General features: G+C 63.0%; 9 protein-coding genes across 9 annotated transcripts; 3 read left to right on the top strand and 6 right to left on the bottom strand.

Annotated features, from left to right (window-relative positions):
* Positions 1-239: 239 nt before the first annotated feature.
* Positions 240-3,896, top strand: PAN0_009d3890 (p-loop containing nucleoside triphosphate hydrolase protein; the record flags this gene model as incomplete). The annotated part of the gene is made up of 1 exon (XM_014800849.1): positions 240-3,896. One exon carries the CDS (start codon positions 240-242, stop codon positions 3,894-3,896), a length of 3,657 nt encoding a protein of 1,218 aa, XP_014656335.1.
* Positions 3,897-4,436: 540 nt separating this feature from the next.
* Positions 4,437-6,182, bottom strand: PAN0_009c3889 (homoserine O-acetyltransferase; the record flags this gene model as incomplete). The annotated part of the gene is made up of 1 exon (XM_014800848.1): positions 4,437-6,182. One exon carries the CDS (start codon positions 6,180-6,182, stop codon positions 4,437-4,439), a length of 1,746 nt encoding a protein of 581 aa, XP_014656334.1.
* A 265-nt stretch (positions 6,183-6,447) lies between these two features.
* Positions 6,448-7,233, top strand: PAN0_009d3888 (uncharacterized protein; the record flags this gene model as incomplete). The annotated part of the gene is made up of 1 exon (XM_014800847.1): positions 6,448-7,233. The coding sequence occupies one exon, from the start codon at positions 6,448-6,450 to the stop codon at positions 7,231-7,233; it is 786 nt and encodes a 261-aa protein (XP_014656333.1).
* A 51-nt stretch (positions 7,234-7,284) lies between these two features.
* Positions 7,285-9,507, bottom strand: PAN0_009c3887 (uncharacterized protein; the record flags this gene model as incomplete). Its single annotated transcript, XM_014800846.1, has 1 exon — positions 7,285-9,507. One exon carries the CDS (start codon positions 9,505-9,507, stop codon positions 7,285-7,287), a length of 2,223 nt encoding a protein of 740 aa, XP_014656332.1.
* A 1,046-nt stretch (positions 9,508-10,553) lies between these two features.
* PAN0_009c3886 (chaperone J-domain-containing protein) lies at positions 10,554-11,903 on the bottom strand (the record flags this gene model as incomplete). Its single annotated transcript, XM_014800845.1, has 1 exon — positions 10,554-11,903. The coding sequence occupies one exon, from the start codon at positions 11,901-11,903 to the stop codon at positions 10,554-10,556; it is 1,350 nt and encodes a 449-aa protein (XP_014656331.1).
* Positions 11,904-12,210: 307 nt separating this feature from the next.
* PAN0_009d3885 (nucleolar complex-associated protein 3) lies at positions 12,211-15,102 on the top strand (the record flags this gene model as incomplete). Its single annotated transcript, XM_014800844.1, has 1 exon — positions 12,211-15,102. One exon carries the CDS (start codon positions 12,211-12,213, stop codon positions 15,100-15,102), a length of 2,892 nt encoding a protein of 963 aa, XP_014656330.1.
* A 659-nt stretch (positions 15,103-15,761) lies between these two features.
* Positions 15,762-17,003, bottom strand: PAN0_009c3884 (uncharacterized protein; the record flags this gene model as incomplete). The annotated part of the gene is made up of 1 exon (XM_014800843.1): positions 15,762-17,003. One exon carries the CDS (start codon positions 17,001-17,003, stop codon positions 15,762-15,764), a length of 1,242 nt encoding a protein of 413 aa, XP_014656329.1.
* A 399-nt stretch (positions 17,004-17,402) lies between these two features.
* PAN0_009c3883 (uncharacterized protein) lies at positions 17,403-20,348 on the bottom strand (the record flags this gene model as incomplete). Its single annotated transcript, XM_014800842.1, has 1 exon — positions 17,403-20,348. The coding sequence occupies one exon, from the start codon at positions 20,346-20,348 to the stop codon at positions 17,403-17,405; it is 2,946 nt and encodes a 981-aa protein (XP_014656328.1).
* A 567-nt stretch (positions 20,349-20,915) lies between these two features.
* Positions 20,916-25,067, bottom strand: PAN0_009c3882 (uncharacterized protein; the record flags this gene model as incomplete). Its single annotated transcript, XM_014800841.1, has 1 exon — positions 20,916-25,067. The coding sequence occupies one exon, from the start codon at positions 25,065-25,067 to the stop codon at positions 20,916-20,918; it is 4,152 nt and encodes a 1,383-aa protein (XP_014656327.1).
* Between the last annotated feature and the right edge of the window lie 585 nt (positions 25,068-25,652).

Below are 25,652 nucleotides of genomic sequence, written 5' to 3'. Positions count from 1 at the left end.
CCTGCCTGCCCCCTTTCTTCCCACCGCCCACCACCTCCTACTCCATCATCATCGTCGTCCGCCATTCGGTTCCACATCGCAACAGCCGTGCGGGTATGACGCCGCTCCTTGGCAACCACCGCTTTTCATACGCGACTACGACTTACGCGCCTCCACCGCGTCCCTTCTTTACGCGTCTACCCTCGGGACTGCCCCCTCTGCAGCTACACGCAGCCATGCAGGCGTAAGCAGCCACCATCATGCCTGTCACTTCTCGCAGGTCGTCTGCATTGCCACCGCCCTCTCCCGCCACTTCGCCTCGGAAGCGCCATCCTCTGGCTGAGGAGACCAATCTCAACATGAAACAGTCGCGATCGCAGGCCGATTTGGGCCCCCAGCAGCAGCAGCGCAAGAGGATCAAGCGGTCGCCTTCCCAAGACGCTCTTCCCTCTTCATCCCCGCCATCCGCCTCGCAGGACGCAGAGACTCGAACTCCACGCCAGACTCGCAGCCAGAACGGTCCTAGCTCCAGCTCGCCAGTCAAGCGCAGAAGAACGTCGCCAGAACTAACACCGAACGCCAACGGCTCCCCCTCGCGTCCACGTCGGTCCGCTGCCAATGCACACAGCGCGTCCCAAACCAACGGCACTCGAGCGCCGGAGACAGATGACGAGCTATCCGACAACGACGAAGAAGAATCCCTGGACGCCGAGCAAGACGATGCACCCTCGGCTGCTGCCGACTCGGCACATGCCGCCGACGCAGATCACCGCCAGGATCGCTCGCCAGACGGCTACCTGCCCGGCGCCATCCGCCGCATCGCGCTCTCCAACTTTCTCACCTACGACTCGGTCGAATTCCACGTCGGGCCCTACCTCAACCTCATCTGCGGCCCCAACGGCACCGGCAAGAGCAGTATCGCCTGTGCCATCGCGCTCGGCCTCGGCGGCGCACCCGCCCTGCTCGGTCGCGCCTCGCAGCTCGGCTCGTTCGTCAAGCGCGGCGAGACGCAAGGCTGGATCGAGATCGAGCTGCAAGCCGCGCCCGGCGACACCAACCCCATCATCAAACGCACCCTCACCACCGCCAGCAACAAGAGCGACTGGTTCCTCAACCGCCGCGCCTCCACCAAGAACGCCGTGCTCGAGGCGGTGGCCGAGTTCAAAATCGACGTGGCCAACCTGTGCTCCTTCCTGCCCCAGGACAAGGTGCACGAGTTTGCCAAGATGACCGACGCCAAGCGGCTCGTCGAGACCGAAAAGGCGGTCGGCGGAGAGCGCCTCGTGCGCTGGCACGCCAAGCTCAGCGCGCAAGGCAAGCAGGCCGCCGAGATCGCCACCAAGCTCAAGGAGAGGCAGGACGAAAAGGCGCACCTCGAACAGCGCAACCAGGCGCTCCAGGTGGACGTCCAGCGATTCGAGGAGCGCAAGCAGATCCAGGAGCGCATCGAGCGCCTCGAAGTCATGCTCGCCATGGCCGACTACAACCGCACCAAGCGCAACGTACAGGAACTCCAGCAGGAGCGCGATGCGCGTCGCCAGCAGCTCGCCGAGATTGCGCAGCGCGGCCAGCCCGTGCGCCAGAAACGCACCGAGCTCGAGGAAAAGACGACCAAGCTCAACCTCGAGCTGGAGCGCCTCGAGAGCGTGTATGCCAGCGACGACAAGAAGCGGCGCAGCCTCGCCAAGACCGTCGAGGAGCTCGGCGGCGAGATCGAGACCAAGCTCACCGAGGTGGGCATGCTCAACCGCAAGGACGAGGACCGCACGCGGCGCCTCGCCGAGCTGCGCAGGGAGATCGCCGAGCGCTCCGCGAGTCTGGGCGACGAGCCGGGTGCGCAGGATACGGCCGAGGTGGAGGCGGCCATGCGCGCCGTGCGCGCCAAGCAGGACGACTGCTCGACGCGCTGCAACGACATGCAGCGCCAGCTGCAGGACGTGCGCGTCGAGAGCCAGACGATCGACCGCGGCATGCACAACTACCGCGAGCAGCTGGCGCAGCTCGACAATGTGCCGCAGCAGCGTCTGGAGAAGATCCGGTCGGCGGACGAGCACGTGTACCGTGCGACCATGTGGCTGCGCGAGAACCAGCACCGCTTCCGCAAGCGCGTGCACGAGCCCGTGCTGCTCGAGATTGCGCTCAAGGACCAGCGGTATGCGGCGGCGGTGGAGTCGTGCATCCCGTGGGTGGTGCAAAAGTCGTTTGTGTGCCAGACGCGCGAGGACTACGACACGTTTACGCGCGAGCTCATCGACACACAAAGGCTGCGCATCACCGTCGCCGAGGTGGAGGGCATCGCGCTCGACAGCATGCGGCCCGATGTGCCGCGCGAGCAGCTGGCGGGCGTGGGCTTCGAGTCGTACGTGATCGACCTGATCGACGGGCCCGAGGACGTGCTGGTGCATCTGTGCCGACAGTCGCATCTGCACCGCATGCCCATCACGCTCAATCCCAACGTGGATGTGGAGCGCATCGAGCGCTCGGGCAAGTTCCGACGCTTCATTGCGGGCGGCGAGAACTTTACGATCAACGTCTCGCGCTACGGTGCGGATGTGCGCCAGACCGTGTCGCGGCGCATTGGGCCTGCGCGCAGTCTGGTGGATGCGGTGGACCGCGAGCGCCAACGTACGCTGTCGACCAAGATCCAGGAGCTGAGCGACAAGAAGAAGCAGCTCGAGGCGAGTACACGCGCACTGCTCAAGAGCGACCAGACGCTCAAGGCGGAGAAGGCGCGGTACGACGAGCGGCTAGAGGAGCTGCAGCGCGAGCGGCGCGACAAGGTGGGCGCGCAGAAGCAGTGGCAGCGCGAGCGTGCGCTCATCGAGGCGCGTCGGCGCGAGTTGCGGGACAAGGAGCGCGAGCCCTCGCGCGAGGAGAAGCGCGCACGGCTCATGAAGGAGGTGCGCGCGCTGGCGCAGCGGCGTGCGCACAAGGCGCAGGACCTGTGTGCGCAGGTGGTGCAGATGAGCAAGGTGGGCGATCGCAGGCATGCGGCCTCGCTGAGCAAGTGGCAGTGGGACGCGTGCGGCGTGCTGATCGAGAATGCGCTGCGCGACGTGCACGAAGCAGAGCGCGAGGCAGCATCAGCGTTGGAGCAAGCTCAGGCGGCGCATGTGCGCGCACGCCGCGAGGCGGCCGACCTGCGCGCGCACGTCCAGCGTCTCATCGACGAGGCCGGCGATCTCGTTGCCGGCTTGGACCCCAACGATGACGAGCTGCTCGACACCGATCGGTGCAGTGCCGAACTGCGCGCCGAGCAGAGTAAGCTCGATCTGGCCGAAGGCGTCCGACCGGAGGTCATCGAGCAGTACCGTGCTCGGCAGCGCGAAATCGCCTCGCTGACGGACGAGCTCGAGGCGTTGGGGGAGCTTCAGACGCAGACCACTGCGCGCATCGCCTCGCTGCGTGCCAAATGGGAGCCTCTGCTTCGACGCCTTGTGGGCCAAGTGTCTCGCCAATTCTCCCGTGCTTTCGATAGTATGGGACTTGCGGGCGAGCTGCGCATTGTCGAGGATGTCGATTTCGAAAAGTGGAAGCTGGAAATCATGGTCAAGTTCCGCAACGCCGAAGAGCTCGCTCCGCTCTCTGCGCAACACCAGTCCGGAGGCGAGAGGACGCTGAGTACGATCATGTACATCATGAGTCTGCTCCAGCTGTCTCGTTCGCCCTTCACACTGGTGGATGAGATTAACCAGGGTATGGATCCGACGGCGGAGAGGGTGACGCACAATCACATTGTGCAGCTGACCTGCCAGGAGCGGGCGAGCCAGTACTTTTTGATCACGCCCAAACTGCTCCCGGACCTGGCGGTTCACCGGAGGCAAAAGGTGCTGCTGGTTAATAACGGCGTGTATGCTCAGAAGAGGTTTCAGCTCGGTCCGATCTTGGAGGCTAGGAGGAGAGCCACAAGGGCGTGATTGCGCAATGCAAATTGTCGTCCCCGCGAGAGGAAGCCGGTTTGGGCCAGGTGAGGAATGCAGAGAGTGTGGAATTTGAGAGCAGTTGGGATGCTGGAAGAGAAGCAGTTGGATGCTAGTGTTACAATGCGATGCGAGTGATCGAGGGAGGGAGAAAGCAGTTGGATGCTGGTGATACATGCGATGCGAATCAAGGGTTCCGAAAGTGAAGGGGGGAGCAGTTGGATGCTAGCGATGCCCAGGGGCATGCGCGGTTAGCAGTTGGATGCTAGGTATATGTGCGCTTTCCCGAGGAGGGGATGGCAGCAGTTGGATGCGAGTCTTGTTGGCCTTGCCAAAGGCAGAGCGTGCAAAGGTAGCAGTTGGATGCTATCCTCGCCCTGTTGGGGATGGCATCACGGTCAGCGGCGGGTTGGAGCAGTTGGATGCCAGGAGTACGTGGCGAGGGAGGCACGCAACGAAGAAGCAGATGGATGCTGCATCTGGTTGCAATGCACTCCATGCGGGTGTTTAGCAGTTGGATGCTAGATAGCCAAGGTTCTACCAGCGGGTAACGTCTTCCACCTCGCCAAACACGCTTTCCTTTACGTGCTGCTGTTCGTGCTGCACCTCCAGCTGCGGCCTCTTGTAAATCGGCTCCAACCTCTTGCGCAGGAAAGCGCCAACGCTGGCATTAATCTGTTCGAACTCGAGCAAGAATCCGTCGTGGCCATCGGAACTCTTGACGCTCACAAACTCGCTTCCGCCCACGAGCTCGTGTATGAGCATCTGCTCTGGCGGCGCGAAAAGTCCATCGCTCTCGATGCTCACCACCAACACTGCGGGTGGTTGAACCTTGCCCTCCACCGGCCCATGGCTGGACAGGACATCAAGCACCCTCATAAGCGCCGCATCCTCCGCTTCATCGCTCTCGGGACGAACACCTGAATCGAGAACGACGCCGGTGATGGTGTTGGAGGTGCGGAGCACACGCCATCCCCAGCGGTGGCGCGCTACGTCGTGCGAGTCCATCTTGCGCGTGAGGTGGATGTAGCAGTTGGCATCGAAGCGACGCACGAACTTGTCGCCCTGATAGCGAAGGTACGACTGCGCCGAGAAGATTTCAGGGGCTGTGCTGGGCGAGAACGGTTCCACCAGTCGCTCGTGCACTGCCTGGTCCGAGAGCTCCGTGGGTGGATGTGGCACCGCCGGAACAGGAGGAGTTGTGGCAGTGGGAGACAGCGAGGCACCGTTGGGGCCGGCAAAGTATCCGTTGAGCGGCGAGTTGGAGCCGTACGGTTTAACGCGCGGCGAGAGGTTACCCTCATTATGGGCGGCAGCAGCATCGTGCGCAAGCGAGCGTCGACGCTGGTCGTCGATCGTCTTGGCTTGGGCTTCGCTGTGTGCGTCCGGGACGGGGAGAGCGGCCCCGCCGCCCTTGAGCGCTTTGCCGACGCGACGGCCGAAGCGCGATTCGAAGCTGTCGCGCGAGCGGTAGGTGAGGAGCGCTGCCATGCGTGCGGCCGAGAGCCCGTTGCGCGGCGGCTCGGCGGGCAGGTAGTAGCCGTGCTTGAACAGCGGGTCCGAGTAGATCGACTGGCGCTGGGCTTCGGCCCACGAGATGCACCATGCCGAATGGCGTGCCGACGTGGCGAGCGGCACGATCGCCTGGATGTATCGCGAAGTCGAGTCCGTGCGACCCGGCCAGCGCGTGGGAAAGACGAGCGGCCACTCGAGCACCGCCATCCCGCCCATCGAACCACCCACCACCGCTGCAACGCTCTCTACCCCCAGGAACTCGAGCACGAGCTTCTGGATGCGCACGTCGTCGCGCACGGTTGTGGCGGGGAATTCGGGCCCCCACCACCCTTGTCCGTCCCACTGCATCTTGGCCTGCATGATTGCATCGGCCGCGGTATCGTCGCCGTCTTTGGCCCAGGACGATTCGCCGCCCGCCTGCGTACACGACGATGCGGACCCGTACGGGCTGCCGAGCACATTGCAACACACCACAAAGAAGCGCGAGTAGTCGAACACCTTGTCGACACCCAGCAGCGGGCCCCACCAGTCCTCTACATCGGCAGACCCCGTGAGAGCATGGCAGACGACGAGCGCGTTGTCGCGCGTATCCGCCAGCCGGCCCCACGTCTTAAACGCAACAGGGACGTTGGTGAGGGTGATGCCGGACTCGAGAGTGAAGCGCGGGAAGAGGAGGTAGCGCTGTCGACCGGCGAGCAGGCTGGACTGTGGCGAGGTTGGACCGGGGATCTCGCGTGGACGCGGCAGCAGGTGGTCGTTGTGCGCCATGGTGTGCGGTGGGCGACAGGATGGTGGTGGGGGGGAAGCAAGGATGACTCGGTGCGGGGCGACGCACGTTTTTGCGGCAAGAAATCCAAGAAATGGTGTGATTGCGCTGCTCTTCTTGCCGGTTGCACTGCCGGTGCGAATCGGCGATTGCGGACTGTTATCGCCGATCCCGGGTGATGGGCGGCACGTGTGGACGTCGCGTTGGGATCGGCGCTGGAATGCATCCGAGCCCGGTCTATCGCACACCACCACCATCATCTTCAACATGTCGTCCAATCCAAGCACGGCAGGCGTGCCGCTATCGCCCACGCTCTCGGCCACATCCTCATCGGCCTCTACGACCGCCACGGTGCTCGACACGCACGCGGGTCCCAAATCGCTCGTGAACCTGCGCAAGCAGCTCAAGTACCTCGTCATCGGCGGCATCCTCACGTCGTACTTTCAGGTGTACTCGCACCTTGCGGATGCTGTGTCGCTAGGATTATCCTCAAATTCCGCGAAGCTGGCACTACTGTCGGTGGTGCTGTTGGTGGCGACGGTGGTGTTGTTTGGGTATGTGATTCTGCTCCCTGCACGCGGGGAGACGGTCAACTACATCGAATGGCGATCCGACTCGCGCCTCTCCACATCCATCCCCCTCCTCACCGCAAGCATCATTCTGGGCTGGATCACCCTGCTCGTCACGCTGAGCCCCATCGGTGCACCGGCTCCACCGTCGAGGTCGATCCGAGAGCGTCTGCAGCAGGCCGCCAAGTTTACGGGGCTTGGAACGCAGGCAAGGATCAACGATATCCCCGCACGCGTGTTGGGCGAAAGCTGGGACAAGATCGCGGCGAATTTGGGGCTGACCACGAGCAGTTCGACTCGGTTGGGCGAGTACTTTGCAGCGCTGGGCGAGAGGGCCGAAGAGTGGGCGCGCCACAACATGCGTACCGTTGGATGGACGGGTGCGATTGCCGGATCGGTAGGAACCTACCTGGTCGTCTTTGGTGCCATCGGCCTGCTTGGCTTCTTGGCCCCTCATCCTTCCACCAAACTCAAGCGATTCTAGCCGAATTCCAAGAGTGACATTTGGTACAAATACATAAGAAATCTAGTGATATCAGGCGTGGGTGGTTTGGGAACCTCTGTGAAGGCTGCGTTTGACTTGGGCGACGGCGAGTTTGCCGACACGGTGGGAGAAGCTGTCGTTGATGGGTTCGCCCATGGCTTTGCGTCGACGACGCTTCATGCGCTGTCGGAACTGGCGCTCGATGAACTGGAAGATGATCGCGTCGATGGCGCCCTGTGCAAAGATGAGCCAGCGCGAGAGTTGGTGTAGCCAGTCGTGGGCATTTCGTACCGACGCAGCTGGATCCGCCAGATCCACCGCCAACCTCGCTATCGAAATGGAGAACAACAGACAGTACGCGGCGGGGTAGAGCAGCAACAGCAACGATGCCTGTCGGTTGAGTGTAGACCCGATCGACTCGACGCCGTTTTCATCCTGCGATGATGTCGAGGATGTTCCGGTGTGCAGGCCTGTATCGTCGCGAGGTCTTCGTGATGGCCGCGAGTGCTCGTTCTTGGTGGTGACATCCATACCCCAATTCCAGTCGTCGCCGAGGGACTCTTCAAAGGCTTCCTTGCTGGGCATTTCGACGACGATTTCGCCGGGAAGGATTTGGACGGCGCTGCTGCGGCGTTCGGAGGCGAGCCCGGTGCGTGCACGCGCCATCTCGTCGTCGCCCATGGCGAGGATGTCGGCCATGCGGCAGCTGCGCACGGGCGCAGTGTAGTGCTTCAGATGCTCCACCGGCGGCGTCATCATGTCAAAGTCGCCCGCGTCTTTGCGTGGACGCATGCGCCGCGCGCCCTCGTCGCTATCCACGCTCTCGACGTCCGTATCGCGCGCGGTGGCGTAGCGCGAATCGCCTGCAGACGCGCGTCGTGCCGTACTCGCCTCTCGCTTCTCGGCGCCAGTGGCACCTGCAGTGACGGGTCGCCGAGACGCGGTAGGGCGCTGTGCATCGTCCGAGCCACGCGGGAAAGAGGCGTTGAGCGGCGCACTGGATCCCTTGGCCGAGAGCGAGGCGGACGCCGCCGCACCGGCAGACGAGGCGTTGGAGGGCGAGTGGGCGGTGATGGAGGATGCGTCGTAGTGCGGCGCATTCGCCTTTTCAATGTCGAGCTGCGCAGGCGTGCGTGTGCGCGGCGACGCCATCGTGTAGTTCGGGTCCATCACGCCACGTGGGCCCGAGTAAGAGAGCAGACCCGAAAGCGAGGTGTCGGCCTCGTCATCGTTCGAGTAGACGTCGGCGTAGGAGTGGTTGCGTCGACGCGAGGCTGGATCGAGCGTGGTCATCTCTACGCTTGCGTCCTTTTCGCCGAGCGACGAGGAGCGCCTGCGAGCGAGGGTGGGGTCGTTCTTGCCGAGCACGGGCGGCGCGATCCTGCTTGCGTCGGAGGTCTTTGTGCTGTGCTCTGCGGACGAAGAGGGAGCCGAGGAGGCGTGTTCGTGTGGTGCTGGTGGTGCAACAAGCAAAGGCTGTTGATGTGCGGCGGTGGCGTTGAGCTGCGGGTGGGATTGCGGGTTGGCGGAAGGCTGTCTGCTGCGGCTGAGCGAGTTGGAGTGGTTGGCTCTGGAGAAGAGGTTGGTGCGGCGTAGGAAGAAGAAGAGGTGGGTGTAGAGGCAGAGGATCACGACGAACACCACCGCGCGCGGGATGAACTGAAAGAGCGAGGTGAAGAGGAAGGGCGTAGTGAAGGCGCAGTAGCCGCCGCGAAACCCGAATCCGCCCAGCGCAAAGGGGATCGCATTGATGGCGAACGAGAGCAGCCAAAAGATGGGCCACAGCCAGCGCACGCGCTTCTCGACGGTGAGCGTAAAGTTGGAGAGCGGATGTACGAGGATCATGTAGGTGACGATGGCGATGGACAGATTCCAGAGATGCTGCGAAAAGATGGAACTGACCAAGACGTAGCCGAGGAAAGTGCAGGGCTGGTGGTGCTGTACGAGGTTGATGTTGGCGATGAGGCAGGCGGTGGTGATGATGATGACGACCGAGGTGGCGAGGTCGGAGGTGGCGAGCCCAAGGATGAGAGCGTGACGGAGCTTGCGGCTGCGACGGTTGAGGACGTAGGGCAAGATGATGGCGATGGCGCCGACGAACGACAGACAGCAGATGACCATGTCGACGATGTTGCCGGTGGTGCCTACGCTCTCGCGCTGGAAGGTGGCGTTGGGGTCGGTGGTGTTGTCGGCCTGGATGACGCGCACCGACGGGTCGTCCTGATGCCACACCCTTGCGAGCGGTGGCAGCGCGGCCATGACGGCGGCGCTCATGGTGTCGAATAATCCAGCCACGCGATTGGAGGTGTGGAAGGGTGGTGGTGGTGGTGGTCGTTTGGGGGTGGTGCGAGTGTGAGGACGAGTTGATCGTCGAGGCCCAGCAGCGCCAAACCACAGTCGCCTCGTCGCTCCAGGCCGAGACAGGAGAGCAGCCGAGCCGCGCTCCGCTCCCACTCGGCCTTTCTCTCTCTCTCTCCCTCTCTCTCTCAGTCATCTTTGGCCCGGTCAAATTCTCTCTCTCTCTCGCGCGGGTTTTTTTTTCTCTACTTTCTGCGAATATTTATTTTTTTTGTTCGAAAATTGAGGCGGATGAAGAGAGAGCTGCCAGCTTGGAGTTGGCTGGCTGGACTGCATAAATTAGTTCAGGCAGCTGATCTACCGAATGAGTTGTTGCATTTCGTGCAATTTCGTCGGCTCGAGCGCGGCCCCCCGATCCAGTCAATCCACTCGCGATGCTCTGATGCTCTGGCGTGGCAGCGCGCGTGCAAGCAAGGGGGGAGCGCCGCCAGAGCAGACGCCGTGCCGAGCGCTCATGCCCTTCGCCTACGGCGGCAGCAGCTGCACCTCCAATATGCAGGCACGCGACCCAGCCTCGTCGTCCTTGCTAGAATTCATCCGTCCATCCCTCTCATCCATCGCAACTGAAAGTGCTGGGTGTTTGGCATGGTTCCAGCTCGTTCTTGGCGTGGGGTCGTGGCTGACATGCCCCGGTCTCAAATGTCCGCGCTAGCCGAGTATGAATCGCTCGGTGGTGTGTCGCGGATCGTCTGGGCGAAAAAGTAGGCGTCGGCTCGGTGCAGGCGGAGTTGCAATCAGCCTCGCTTCCAAGGTCTCTGCGTCCCGACCTGGGAAAACTTCGGGGCCGGCTGGGATCGCATCGGGTATCAACGGCGCTTTCCGATGCGAAACCTCCTTGCAGCCCCGGTCGAAGGCGCCACCGGACCACAAACCTAACAGTCTTCACTCCCCATCCATGATCCAACGACACAACACCAACACTCCCGACTCGGCATGATGGATTGACAGCTCGATGTGAGTAATTACTCGCTCGCTAATGTAGCCTGCGTCGGCTCTGGCTTTGTTGGCTCGTCGACAACAGCAGGCGGCTCCTCGGCTTCCTCTTTGATGGCTTCGGCGCGCAAGGCATCCACCGCCTCGACCTTGACTGTCGCTTCTCCAACCGCTGCTGGTGCCAGCACGGGCGAGCTGGGCTCTTGCTTGGTGCGTATCGCATCGGCATCCTCCGATCCTTTGGCTGACTTTTCTTCAGGCCCGATCGCTTCCGATTCGACCTCCTTCTCGTGCGGCTCTTCCTTCTTGATCGGCGCCTGCTCCGCCAGCTGAGCCAGCTGCGGATTCTGCTGCACCAAGCTGCGGCTCAACAGCACCTGGCTGATGCTCGCAAACAGCTGCTCCTCCTCTGCGCTCATCTGCCTCGGCCCTTCCTTGCCCGTCGTCGTTCTTGCCGGAGCAAACGGCTGCACCTCGTGCGCAAAGTTGTGCAGCGCCGTCTTGCAGATCAGCTCGCTCGCTTGCTGCAGTGTCTGCGTCCGCACGCGCACCGCCTCCATCTCGGCCTGCGCGCGTTGCGCCTTTCGTGCCTTGCCCCGCGCAGGCGCACCGCGCTCGCCGTACTCGAGCACGTCCAGCGCCGCACCGAGCTGCATCGACGCAAAGAAAAAGTTGACAAACAGCGTGTGCGCCAGCACCCTTGCGCCGTGGATCGTCGTGTTGGGCAGTCCGATCGCCAGCCACGTCGGATACTCGGGTGCCACCAGCATGCACAGCTCCGCAGCAAGCAGTCCGAACAGACACGCCAGCCGCCAGAAGCTCATCCCGTCCCCACCACCGTTGATCCACCCGAACAGGGCGTACATCGCAGGATTGATCGTGTAGAATCCCACCATCCCCAGCAGGCCCCGTCGCATGTAGTCGCGCGCCGACTCGCAGTCCTTCCACTCCACCACCTCGGCGCCGAACCGGTCGTATGCGAATCGCTTCACTGGGTCCGACAGCGCATCGTGCGCCTTGCGCAGTACGATGAAGATCGCTTCGCCCTGCTCGCCCACTTTGTCCGGATGGTAGCGTCGTGCCAACGCGCGGAACGACCGCTTGACTCCTTCGCCGTCCACGTCCAGCGGCAGTCCAAGCAGCTGGTAGTAGTTCGGTTGTGCAGAAAGCGCCGCGTTGACGAGCTGGTACACGAGCGTGCCAACGATGACTGCGGTGCGTGCGAGTTGTGCGTGGTTGTTCCGGCGTTGGTGCGCATCCGCCGCGGGAGGTGTGACGAGGTGCAGCGAGTAGCACGCGTTGAGCAACAGCTGCGACCCGAACGACGGCAGCCACCACCACGTCAGCAGCGACGTAAACTGCACCACGGCCACCTTCATCCCGATCGCAATGCTCTACCGTGTGCTACCGTGTGTGTGGATGGTCGTTGCTGAGCAGTAAGTGTTGCTGTGTTGCTTTGTTGCTCTCTCGATGGGTTGGCTGCGCCAGGGTCCACACCGTGACATAAGCATGACACCGCCTCCATTCGCACTTTTTTCTTTTCTCAGAAAAAAATCCAGCCAGAGCAACACTCTTCTGCTTTTTTTCTTCTCTGGGCGCAGCACCACACGACCAGGGTCCACTTTCCTACACTTTCTTGCCGCACCGCCATCATCGCATCTCACACAGCCAGGCACACACGCAACCATGCCGGCTGTCAAGCGAAAAGCGGCTGCGTCCAGCAGCGCCGCCAACAAGTCTACCAGGCACTCGCGGCCCAGCGCAGCACGCGCACCCAAGCTCGCCCAGCAGCTCGACATGTACATCCGCCGATCCGACGACGAGTCCGACGACGATGCACCGCCAGCAGTCCAACAGACCAACGGTAAAACCAAGGGCAAGGGCGCGGTCGAGTACGAGCCCGAGTCGGACGAGGCGTCGGATGTGGCCAGCGACGACGACGTCGACGTCAAGACGGTTTCGGCGTCCAACTTGGCCTTCCTCCAAGGACTGGATAGCAACAAGGCGATCAATGTGTCGCAGAAGGACGCAAAGCAGAAAGCAAAGGAGCTCAAGCGTTCGGATCGCAAGGCATTCGACGATGAGCGTAGGCGTGTCACCGCCGAGAAGAAGGCACGCCTCACACAGCCACCTTCCGACGACGACGACGAGGAGTTTGATTCGGACCTGATGGACGACAGCGAAGACGAGCCGGAAAAGGTGGTGGAGAAGAAGAACTACCAGGAATACAGCGACGTCTCCGAGGGCGAGGAGATCGTATCCGAGGACGAAGCGCCTAAGCGTCCGACCAAGTCGCACGAGGCAGATGAGGATGCCGAGGCGGCGTATATGGCGCGGCTGGGGAAGCGCAAGCAGCGCGAGCAGCACGAGCGCGAACAGGAGCGCAAGCTGCGCGTCAATGCCAAGCTGCCCGTGCGCAAGCTCGACGGCGACCTCAGCGACGACTCCGACTCGGAACCTCAAGACAGGCAGGATTCGGAGCCAGAGGGGCTTGGCTCGGACGTCGAGTCCGAGTCGGACGACGAACGGGCGCAGAAGAGCCGTGCGGTGCATGCGCCCATCCCCCGAGCTGCCAGCCCGCCAGACGAAGAAGCCGCGCCGTCGACATCGACACCGGTGGTGCATTCGTCCATCACGCACTCGGCGCGCTTCAACTTGACGGCGCCGTACGAGATCCTGCTTGCCTCGCATGCGTGTCGGCTGCCGCCCGCACCGGCGTCGCGCAAAGCCGCATCCGCCCACCGCGCCGCCGTGGCCGCAGCGCACAAACACACGCTGCTGCTCGCGCGCAACCAGATCGCATCGCTCGCGTCCCAGATCATCGCCGACCCCGAAGTGAATCTCGGCCTGCTCAGGCGGTTGGCCGTGTTTGCGGGAGCCACCATCTCGGCGCCTCCGGAAAAGATCCCCGAGATCCGTGCCGAGCAGGCAGCAGCCAGAGCCGCCGGCGATAGATCCACCGCGCGCCCCGTCAAGATCGAGGTGCCACCTGCGATCCGCCAGCTGGCTATGGTATCGCTGCTCGCCGTGTTTGTGGATATCCTGCCGGGGTACCGCATTCGCAGCCTCACCGAGAAGGAGCAGGACGATAAAGTGGGTCAGGAGATTGCGCGGCGTCGAGAGTACGAGGCGGGGCTGGTGGCGGTCTATCGCGATTTCCTCGAGCTGTGCGAAGCCGAACTCAAGGCCGCCAACGCCGGCCCTGAAGACAAGATCAAGCCGGGCGTGGGCAAGTTGGAGGGAGCGGCGATTCGGGTTTTCAGCACGCTGGCGGTGAGGGCGGTGCACTTTAACTTTCGCCAGAACATCTTGGGCGTGGTAGTGGCGCGCATGTCCAGACGACAGTGGGGCGAGGAGGAGGTGGCCTGTTACGAGGCGATCAAGACGGTGGTACTGGGCGACTTGACGGGCGAGGTCTCGCTCGAGGTGGTGCGGTTGATCCATCGCATGACCAAGGAGCGACGATTCAAGGTCAACTCGCGCGTGCTCGACGTGCTGCTCCATTTGCGACTTCGCGACGAGTTGGGAAGTAAGAGGAGTAGTACGACGAATGCGACGGATCCGGAGAAGGATGCGGCGAGGGCGTTTAAGGAGGCCGAGGAGAGGAGGGCGGCGATGAAGGCGCGCGAAAAGAGGGGCAAGGGCGGGAAAGCCAAGGCGCGCGAGGTGCGCAAGGGTGCAGCGGTGCATCTGAGCAAGAAGCAGGTCAAGAAGCAGAAGGAGCTGCGCGCGATCGAGGACGAGATGAAGGAGGCCGAAGCTACCGTGGATCTGGAGTTGCGGGAGAGGAACCAGACCGAAACACTCAAGCTGGTGTTTGTGTTGTACTTTACGCTGCTCAAGGCGCCGGTGGGCAGTGTGGCGGCGGGGGTGTTGGAGAGTGGCATGAGGGGGTTGAGCATGTATGCTCACCGAGTCAACGTGGACTTTTTCCGCGACCTGCTCAAGGTGCTCAAGGTGCACGTGGCTACGAATGCTGCTCTTCTCACCACCACCAACGATGACTCGGACTCGGACTCGGACGACGAAAACATCTTGTTGGATCAATCGGTCCTGACGAGGGTGATTCGGCAGATCATCGTGGCGCTCAAAACCACCTTTGATCTGTTCCTCAACCAGGCGCAGGGTACGATTCTCAACCTGGATCTGACGGACATGCTATCGCACCTGTACTACGTGCTTTTCTTCCTCCCCTTCACCTCGGGCGATGCCACCGACCTTGCCCTCGACACTATCTACTCGATCTTGGTCAGGTCTGCCTCGGATCAACATGTGCAGGCGGCTTTTGCCAAGAGGTTGTCGATCGTAGCGCTGCAAATGCCAGCGCAGACGGCGAAGAAGACGTTGGGCATTGTGGGGCATTTGATCGCCAAGAACACGGCCAATGCGGCATTGCTCGATCTGGACGACCAGAGCAGGAACGGAACGTACAATGCAGAGGGAGCCAATTTGGCAAGTACGGGCGTGTTGGAGAGCGGTCAGACGGTGCTGTGGGAGCTGGCCCATTTGACCAAGCAGAGCAATCAGGAGCTCGCGCAAAAGGCGAGCGACGTCTGGGCGCTCAAGGACGCCATCTAACAAGTACACTGCACTCACCGAGGCGCGCGCGAACCGTAGTTTGGTGGTCAGCTGTTTTCGTGTGATGCCGACCAAGGGTGTGGTTGGAGATGAGCTGATTGCGGCGTGATGAATGGGACGGAATGCGAGGTGGACGGCGCGTACTTTGGCAGATTCGACCCGAACATTGCGGCGATGCGGTTGGTGACGAGAGCCTTGAGCTGCACCGACAGGCTGCCCTGATGCTCGAGGACGGCAACCGAGGGTTTGGCGTTTTGACCTCGTCTAACCCCCTGGCGACCAGCTCGCTCAGCGAATACTCGGCTCACTTGGACATCGTCCACCTCGCTCCCCGCGTCAACCTACACAGATTGGCGTCGACACGCGGATCGAAACCACACACGGTCCACTCTTACTCGATCAAATGCACAAAGCCCTCCCCCCGAAGTGCAGCCATACGAGCAACGCGCCTGGCTAGAATACGGTCCAACTGTCCGCTGACAATCAAGCCACCTTGACCAGTTCATCCACGAGCTCCATCCAAAAGTCGCCCGACGCATGGCCGCTCCAACAACACCATCCAACCGCACACACCCAGCGTGTGGATAGAAGTAAATGCAAAATTGTCCGTGCAAAAAGAAAAAACAAAGAGAGAGAGAGAGCGAGAGAGGGAGCGCGGGCTACTGATACGACTGGAGCGTAAAGGGACAGGCGACATTGTTGATCTGCGTATTGGTCGCCTTCCTCCCAATCAAGCCTGCAATATCCATGCTCAACTGAATGGCCAAGTTGAGCGTAGGCCTCGACTGGCCCTGGATATTCGGCCCGCAGGCGGTGTAAAAGTCCTGCCAGGTCTGGTCGCCCGTGGTATTGATACTGACGTAGCTAAAGTGGACCGGCATTTGAAACAGCGTATTGCCACGAGCCTTGAACGAGAGGTTGTCGAGTTGGCCCTTGCCGACGGTGCGGTAGGTGTTGAGGTCGGTGACCTGCATCTTGATGTCGCGCGCGTGGGATGCGATCCACCCGCCGCGATTCGACGCGCGCAGGTTGAAGCCCATATCCATGCTGAAGTTCGTCGGGCTGCGGTTGACTTGCATGCTCGCACCGTTCGGAATCGCCACCACGGGGTTGGTGGTGAGGATGGCAAAGGTGGGTACGCGAGGAATGACAAAGTAGAGTAGGACACCGAGGGAGGCGAGGATGAAGAATGCGAGGAATACGGCTACGCGTGGACTGAGCCAGCCCCAGAGATGGTCTTGACCCGACACCCAGAGGGAGCAACGCTTTGTGCGGGCGGTGCGTTTGCGGCGGCGCTTGGAGGATCGCGTCATGTCGCGCAGTTCCTCCTTGGTGTATTCGTTGCCGAGTGCGGGGACGGTGATGAGTTCGATGCCCGTCGAATCGGCGTGTTGCGGTCCGACGCCGCTGATCGCATTCGGCGCGCCACCGGCCGAGAAGGTCGACATGCGGTTCGGAGCCGTGCTGGCGATCATCGAGCGACGCGGGTCGGCGTTTCTCACATCGAATCCAAACGCCTCGGAGGGTAGGAGCGACTTGCGGTTGCCCGGGGTGTCGGCATACGGCGTGTCGATGAGCGAGGCTTTGCTGGCATCCCAATATGCATCGGACTGCGACGCGAGCCCCGAGGTCGAGGTGCGCTGAGGCATGGGCCGCGTCATGTTAAAGTCGTCGTACACATTCCAGTCCTCGTCCTCGTCGTCGTCGTCATCGTGGTGGTCGTTGTCCGGTGCACGCGCGTAGCCGTTCGAATTGGCTGGTCGCGCATCGTAGGTGCCCGACCCGGCGATGGGCAGTGAGGGAGACTCGAGCGACGCGCGAACGGGGTAGTCGAACGGCGAATCTGTGGCCGAAGCATTGGTGCTGTACGCATCCGCTGCCGAAGTATAGTGATACGCCATGGCTAACGATGCGATGTTGGCAAAGGTTGAGATGGTGGAGGATGGTTGAGGGGGTGGGGAATAGGAGCAGCGCGCGCCTGCTGGGCGCAGAGAGGGGGGATTTCGAGAGCCTCATTCCGATGGGCTGCACCTCTCGCGCCCCGCCAGCACAGCACCGCACATTTCGCCCACCCAACAGCCATCGACTCGCATCAGCGTCGACTTCAGGGTGCAGCGCCAAATCCTCCGCTCCCGGGCACTTTGACCAAAAGACGGCGCTTTTCCGACGCGCTCTTCTGCATGCCTCGCGCATCTTTCCAAAAAAAAAACCCCCAAAATCCCCACTTTGAAACCAACACCATCGGCTCACCAAACGCAGGCTCTAACAAGCGACGACATTGGGGCATTGCATGCTGGCAACTAAGGTTGGGGCTTGGACGCTTGGCTCGCCTTGTACTTTTTCAGCAGCAGCAGCGATGCAGGAGGAGGCACGTCGACAAAGCCCGGTGCGATGGCAGGCGACATTGGATACAGTGCCGCGTTCTCGCGTGGCGTGCTGGCGCCCGATCTTCTTCCCGGTAGAGGTGAGACGTTGCGGCTGCCTGGGGCCGACGAGTCGTTGCTGCGGCCGCGTGTCGCACCTGCGCCGCTGGGGCTGGAGACGGTGAGCGAGCGCGACCTCGCTGCACTCACATCGCCGCCGGAAGCCGACCGTGTGAGCGAGCCACTGCGTTGGCGACGCATCGCAGTATCGCCAGACCCATCCCCGCGTGCCGCGCCACGCCGTGCGCCGGGCTGACGATCAACTTGGTTGCCAAGCATGAGTCCCGGCTCGGCGTACGCAACACGAGTGGCGCTCGTTCGACTCGCCAGCCTGCTCGCATGGCCGTGTCCACTGCCCTGATGGTACGGCGACGAATCGCGCGCCGTCTCTTCTGCAGCCGAAGCCGCTGTGGTCCGTCCGAGCAGCGCAGCGTACAGTCCGTTGGGAACAACCACCTTGTCGTCATCCTTCTTTCGGCGCGATGCCTTTTCCACCGCTAGCTGCGTGATCGTGTCGCGGCGCTGCTGAACCGCCTCTTCGAGCTCGAGTGGCACTTCGACCTGCTCGCGCTCCGAGTCGCTCGACCACACGTCGGCGTCTTCCCACTCCCGCGGCCATCCAGACGGTCGAAGTCGTGTGCGCGCCTTGGCGTTCCTCCCCCTCCCTCTCCCAGCACGCCCGGGGGCAACGGTACCGCCACGCCCGGCGACGACGGCGCGAAAGATCGCCTTGCGTCGCCACATGTCCACGCCCGGCCAGGTCGTGGCAGCGCGGTACCACGCGCGCATCAGCAGCGTCGAGAGCGCCTTGTGGTCAAAGCGCGATAGACTCCGCAGCGTCAACAATCCCCCTTCGCCTGCTGCCCCACTAGCTGCAGGTGTCGAGGTGAAGCACAGCGAGAGACTCGAGGGCGGTATGGTGTCGAGTGCAGGCAGTGCCGCGTTCGGCGGGATGGGTGTGTCGCTTTCCAGAACCCACTCGACCGAACGCAACGGCCACGCTTGGTCCGCTACGGGAAGCATCGCTTCACCTGCGCGAGGTTTCTTTCGGTACAGATCCAGCCGCCAACCCTTGATGGTGAGCCAGTGCAGCTTCCACTTGCCCACCTTGGCGCGCGCTTTCTCCTTGCCCGCCACTCCGCCGCCCTTGAGCACGTACACCCACCCCTCGAAGTACGGGTCGAGACACGCCGCGTCCACGTCCGGACCGGCATCGGTGGCGGTGCGCCAGGGTTTGTGCGGCTCCTTGCCCGTGCTGCGTGGGGGGCGGACAAGATCATGCGGATGCAGAGGCGGGATGTAGACGCGTTCGGTAGGGATGGCCCACTGCATCTCGAGCAGCTCGTATGGACGGATGGCGTACGATTGGACCGTCTTCCACTCTTCCATCTCGCATCCGTTCGCACACGAGAGAAGCGTGAGCTTGTGCGATAGCGGATGAGACACCTCCTTGCCGGGGCGCGAGATCTCGTCCCACCTCAGCCCGGCCACGAAGCGGCTCTCGCCGGTGGCAGACGGCGTGGGCGAGGTCCATGTGCCGCTCTCCCCCGCCATGGACGCAGAGCCACTGCTCGAGGTGCGTCGCACCATGCCTTTGTCTGGCTGCGTGCGGCGCGGCTGCGGTTCGACGTCGTCAGCAGAGCCCTTGAGCAGTTCGAGCAGATCCGTGTGTACGGCGCGTCGCTGGCTCGTCTCGGCCACCATGCGGCGCGGCAGCGTCTTGGGCAGCGACGAGTTGCGTGTGGGCGAAGAGACGGCTTCGGGCATTGGCGGAGGCGATTCGCCCGAGGCCCGCGAACGCAACACGTCGGCGGCTGTCACTGTGCGACTGCGTGGCCGCGTGGGCGACTGCTCGCTCAAACTCGGCTGCGGTCCACGCGGGCTCGATAGTGGCGATGCCTCGGCCTGCGTGCCCCACTGCATGACCGACGCCTCGTCGTCGGCGGTCGTCACCAGCTCCGTCTCCTCGTCCGACCCGACCGATGCGAGCGAGTCGAACGACTCGGCCGCACCCGCCTGCGTGTACAGTCCCGCCGCTCCACTGCTCCCCTGCGACCGCTCGTCCGTGCACTGGCTTCCTAGCCAAGGTGAACTGCCCGGGTCGGTGCCGAACTGACTGCTGGATGCGATGGTGGGTGTACTGTTAAGGCTGTCCAGGGGGGATCGCTCGGTGCGACTGGCGGTCCACTGCGCCAGACGCAGACTGGCGAGTTGTTCCTCGAGCTTGGCGTCTCGATCGCCCGTGATGAGCGAGGGGTCGAGACGGATCGCCCATTCCTCCTCGCTCGTCTGCGAATGCGATGTTTCCGACGCCCCCGTGCGGCCACCTCCCAGCTCGGACGTCGATGGCGAAGTCGCTATTGTCGAGTCGTCCCCACGTCTCGATTGAACTGGTGGAAGAGGTGTTCTTCTTGCCCTTGCCCCCTTTGCAAGGGCAGCCACGACACCCGCATTTGGATCGCCCAGCTCGGGTGGAGGAGCAACAAAGGTGCGGGGCAGGGCGTATGTGCGGTGCTTGACTACGCGGTCGTGGCTGGCGACGGGCGCAAGCTTGGCTTGCGACGCCGCGTTGAGTGCATCCTGGTAGAAGCGGTACGAGAGCGAAGGATCCACTTCGGGCGCATTCACCTTGCGCAGCGCCGCATCCTTGATCCAACCCACCGTCTGGCTCGGACTGACGTGCATCCGAAGCCAGATGTCCTTGGGCACAATCCGCACGTAGATGGGGATACGTCGCTCCTTCTTCGCTAGCATCGCGGCATTGTACGACGAAGACGAGTTGGACGACCGTGTTGTCGCCAGCGATAACTTGTGCTGCAACATTCTTTAGCCCCCCCCCACGACTCACCGGATGCAGGCGGTGGTGTATGCTCTGCGCAGTCCCGATCCACCGGGTCCAGTGGAGACTAGGTGGGTTCCAAAGTCCAATCCCAGTCGTTGTTTTGCTGAGCGTGGTGGGACTTCGAAGCGCCGCAAGAATGCGCAGATTGGTCAGTAAGTCATGTCGTTTGTAGTCGTGCGCGTCGAAGTTGGCGGCGTCGTCGTTGGATGCAGATGCAGGTAAGAAAGATGGTTGCGAGATGCTATGGATGCGTAAGGAAGCCCAAAACGAGCTTCGGCTCCAACGCCGTGGAAATGCCGGCAAAAGTCTCGAATTTATGCATTATTTTTCGAGCCTTTCGATTTCCGATTCATTTTCTCGCAGAGATCTCCGCATTTTTATCGTGAGCCCCACTCGATATGCTGCTCTCCTCATCCCACTTCTTGGCGCTTCCACACAGCACCCACAGTCTGCCCTGAGCAATGAGGATATATCGGATGGAATGCCCATAACAATATTAGGGAGAACAAAAGCCAGGACCGCCCCCGGTGAAGCAGTGAATCAGTAAATCAGTACAGCGAGCCCTTGAGACTGCGTGGCCAGCCATAGTCCATCATCTCGTCGTCCCAGTTGGGCGGCAGCTCAAACGACGTGCGCGGGTCCTTGGCGCGCTTCTTGATCGCCTTGGCACGCGCCGCAGCGACCGTGTTGATCGCCGCCACAGCATTGCGTCCGCCGCCCGTCTTGCTGTCCCAGATGCCCGGTCCACCGGGCAGGTTGACGAGGATGTGGCGCGGACGCGGCGTGCCCGACTTGCTCGTCGCCGACGCTGCGGGCCACAGGTTGTCCTCCTCCTCGTCCGCTTCGTCGTCGCCCGCAGAGCGCATCGACGAGCTCGATCGATGCGTGCGCACCAGCTTCGGCGGCGCTTTGCGCGGCGCTGCCGGGGAGCGCGACGCGTTGGTCGTCAGCCGCGGATCCAGGCTGCTGCGTCGCGCCGGTCGGCTCCTGCGCTGGCGCGACGACGTCGACAGCGCCATGTCGTCGTACGACGCCGTCAGATCCGACAGCGCGCGCGAAGACGCCTTCTTGCCCATGCGTGCGTGCACCACCTCCTGGCCCGCCGCGCGCGTCGTCGCACGCTTCTTCTGCATGGCCGTCTTGCGCTCTTCCTCGAGCAGCTCCTCGGCATCCAGATCCGAGCCCTCTTCCTCTTCCTCCTCGTCCTCCTCCTCTTCCTCTTCCTCGCCCTCGGCTGCGCCCACCTTGACCACATCGTCGGCATCGCTGTCGTCCGACTGCCACACGCGTCCTTCGCGCGGCCGTTCGGGACGCACGCCAAGCTGCGGAAGCGGCACCACCGACACGCCGCGCGCGTCCGGTCGACGCGGCAGCCACGGCGAAGGCACCGGCGTGCTCACCGAAGGATCCAGCGTCATGCGCTTGGTCGACATGGGCGAGCTCGCGTGCGTCGAGCCGCCAGGTCCGTGAAGCGACGACGCCGACTTGCTCGCGGTCGACGCTGCGTATCCGACGGCCGAAGACTGGCGAGACAGCGTGCTCTCTGGCGATGCGCTGCGACCGATCGACACGCGCGGGGCTGCGCCGTCGAGCGTGGTCGGAGAAGTGACAGCGGCAGCGGCTGCGCTGGATTCTCGGTAATGCACGCGCTCGGCGGCGTGTGCGGGAGCGGGAGAAGAAGCGGCCCTATCGTGCCTCTTCCAGGACTCGTCAGCCGAGGCGTTGAGCGAGGCGTGTCCCTGCTGCGTGCGCACCGTCTTGTCGCTGTCCGTGGTGGCCTTGCGCATGATGGAGCCCACAGCACGCGAGATCGACTTCTTCTCGTACGCGGCATCGCGCGAGGCCGACTTGGACAGCGAGGCGGAGCCGGTCATTGCCGGGGCCGCTGCCATGGAAGGCTGGCTGATTCGGTTGGTGCTCTTGGCTGGTGTCGCGTGCTCTCGCTCCGCAGACGAGTCCTCACCACCGAGGTTGGGCGATGCGACGCCGCGACCTGCCGAAGCGCTTGCTTGGCGACGCTGGTTGTTGCGTCGCGTCTGGGCGAGCACCTCGGCTCCGAGCGCAGCCACCTCGTCTTCGTGCCTCCGTCGGATCTCCTCGGCCTTGTCAGCGGTGAGGCCCAGGCCGGTGTTCTGGCGAGGAGTGACGTCTCCAGCCATCGCACCCGTTGCTGCTGGACCGCGCGCAGGCTTGCTGAGAGTCTGGCTTCGTGTCATGGCCGAATCCGCGTTGGACGCTTCCGACAGCACCGACGATTCGAGGCCGACGGGCGGTTCCTCGGAGGTGGGCGAGGCGACAAAGTGGGCGGCGTCGTCGAACGTACTGCCCGTGGCGTGGGACTGATCGCTTGCGGGAAGAAGCGCTTGGGACGTGGGCCGCTCTGTGGTGGCGAGCTTTGTGTTGATGGACAGCGGCATTGGCTCGTCGGCAACTGCCGAGACCTCCTGCTGGGCTGACTCTGTTGGCGCCGCGACTTCGACAGTCGCCGTTACAGGTGGAGTCACGGCAGGGTCAAGCTCGGGCGCGGGAGCTACGTCCGAAGAGACCAAGCTCGCGTCAGCATGATCGACCTCTCCGGCCGACGTCTCGGAAGGCGGAACGGCAGCGGATACGGCGGAGTGTTGAACTTCTGCGGCCGCCCTTTCGGCGTCTTCACGCTCCTTGCGAGCGCGTGCTTCCCTCTCGCGTCGGCGGCGACGCACCCAGGCCATGCCGGAGCCGTCGTCTTCCTCGTCCTGCTCGGCCTCCATGTAGGCTGCCAGACCCTTGTGGTCTGTGCTGTTGGGCGTAGTGGCCAACGAAGGCGGACCGCTTCCGCCGAGGCTGCGGCGTGACGCTTCGCGAGCGAGACCTGCAAAGCCCCACTCGATGAACTCGGGCTCTTCCTGGCTCGGCTGGTCGTTGACGCGACGTGCGCGGATCTTGGTGCCGTCCGGCAGCGTGACCATGCCCGTGCCTCCCGGTCGCGCTAGGCGGATCAGCTCCCTTCGACGCGCGCGTTCGTCCTCGTCGCCCGAGCTGATGGCGCCAGTGCGGCTGCGGGAGCGTCGACGCGAGTGCGAGGACTTGCGCGTGGACTTGGACGCTGAAGCACCCGACCTTCCGCGTTCCTCGTCGTCGTTCTCGGAGGCAGCCTTGCGTCTGGTGTCGATGCTGGTGCCGTCCGACAGGCTGCCGGTGCTCTTGCGACGCAGGCTGTGACCGTCCTCGGTGTTGTTGTCGTCGGCATCGGCGAGACCGGTGGTGCTGTTGCTCTTGGAGTGGCGACGTCGGCTGCTCTTGCTGGTGTAGTACTGCGGCTTGAAGTAGGCCGAAGGCATGCCCATGAGGTACCACTTTCCCTTCATCGACTTGGACTCATCGTCGGAGTCGAAGTCCGAGTCGCTTGTGTCGCTCTCTTCGGAGTCCTCGACGAGCACTGCAGGATGGCCGTTGAGCGAGGAGTCGGCCGCCTTGCCTGGATAAGGTGGTGCCGAAGCTGGAGTGGGCAGAGGCGCGAAGCGGATGCGCGGCGACTTGATTTCGGCGGCCTCGAGGATGGTGGAGCCGGAGCCGATGGAGAGCGAAGGCGGCGGTTGGAGGCCGCGGTCAGAGGGAGATGTGGGGAGGTTGCTGCTGGCGAAGCTGGTAGAGGAATGCGCCATGGAGCTCATGCTGGGAACGGACTCCTGCGATTCGAAGCGCTTTTCCTCGAGCGGGGGACGGGAGAGGTCGTGAGTGGAGCCACCAAAGCTGGAGCCGCGGGCGGAACGAGGGGTGACGCCGATCTGGCCGCTGACGAGGGCCTGAGCTGCTGCCATACTGCGGCGGGTGTTGATGATGGCATTGAGAGCGGCGAGCTCTTCCGGGTCCATACGTTCTTCTGTGGGTGACGTGCCGGCACTGGCGTCGCCATTGGACGACGCCTTTTTGCTCGAGGACGAATGGGCGCCGTCGGTGACGAGTATAGCGCTGCTGCTGCCGTTGCCGCTGCCGCTACCGCTGCTGGTCAAGGGACGGCGCGACTGTTTTTGGGAGCGATGCGTGTCTGCGTCGTCGTCGGAATCGTCGTTGGCTGAGCGTCGGGAAGTGATGGAGGAGGGTGCGGAGCGCGGAGCGTCGCCTGCGGTGGAAGGGCGGATGCGTTTGCGGTCGTTGGAAGAGGGGACGGCGGTGCTGGGCAGGATGGAGGCGCCTCCGCTGCCGTGACCCCAGCCTGCCATCATGGCCATCTGTGCATTGAAGTTGAGATCGCCGAGGCCGAGGAGGAGCGCCTTCTTGGGGATGCCCCAGATCTTTTCGTCGTCCTTGTTCTTGGCCCTCTCGCGTTCGCGTTCGCGCTCCTTTTCGCGCTCTCGCGCACGTTCACGCTCCTTTTCGCGTTCCCTGCGGGAGGGGACGGCAGGGATGTGCGAGACAACGGGTGCCGCCAAGGCGGCGGAGCCCGAGACGAGGGCGGGGTTGGCGTAGATGACGCCCTTGTAGGGACGCTGGCGAGCATTGATTAAGATGGAGGAGCGCGGATAGGCGTGGAGAGGAAAGGAGGGCGATGTGGAGAGGCTGTGTGTTTGGGAGGGTGGGTCGAGGTCGAGGCTGGTGGCGCGCGAGTGGTCTACGGCGGGCAGGCTGGCGGAAGGGGAGGAGGCGGAACGGATGGCGTGTGGCACGCTGAATTCATTGGTATGCTGTGTGACGGAAGGCGAGCTGGTGGCGGAAAGCATGATCGTTGAGACTCTCTACGCAGGTGATGGCGAGCGATGCGTATGGAGTTCCCACGCCAGGCTGAGGGGTGCGGTTGGCCGTCGATATCGACAGCAGAGATAGCCCAAGCCGGAACTCTCCGAAAGGTGGTGTCGACGCGGTCAGCTGGACGAGAGTGTCGGAAGGAGCCGATGAAGGCGACTGGCTGGCTTGGCGTGGCGTGGGAGTGGCTCGAAGTTTGCGCGTGTGATGCTGTCGGTGCGGCCGATCCGACGCGGTGTGCTTGAGCGTGCTACGCCTGGCTGGGCTGCAGCAGAGTGATGCGATGCGGTGCGATGCGGTGCGATGCGATGCGATGTCTAGGACGGTGTCTTGAGATAAAATGGCAGCGCGTGGTGTGAAGTATGGTTCAGGTGCTCTTTAGCCAAGATCGGTGGTGAAGTCGTTGGAGAGGTTGAGAAGGGAGTTGATGGTGAAGAGGGGGCGGAGCATAGGTGGGCTGAGGTCAGTCGAGCGGGAATGGGCCTTTGGCGCTTGCACTGTAGCGAGCGAGTGAAGCGCGACTGGGAGCTGCGAGTGGGACCGGATTTTTTGGTCGTGTGGAG

This window comes from Moesziomyces antarcticus (assembly GCF_000747765.1).
Source record: "Moesziomyces antarcticus DNA, scaffold: scaffold_v10009, strain JCM 10317, whole genome shotgun sequence".
Classification (NCBI taxonomy): Eukaryota; Fungi; Basidiomycota; class Ustilaginomycetes; order Ustilaginales; family Ustilaginaceae; genus Moesziomyces; species Moesziomyces antarcticus.
This window is presented reverse-complemented; position numbering and strand designations above follow the sequence as displayed.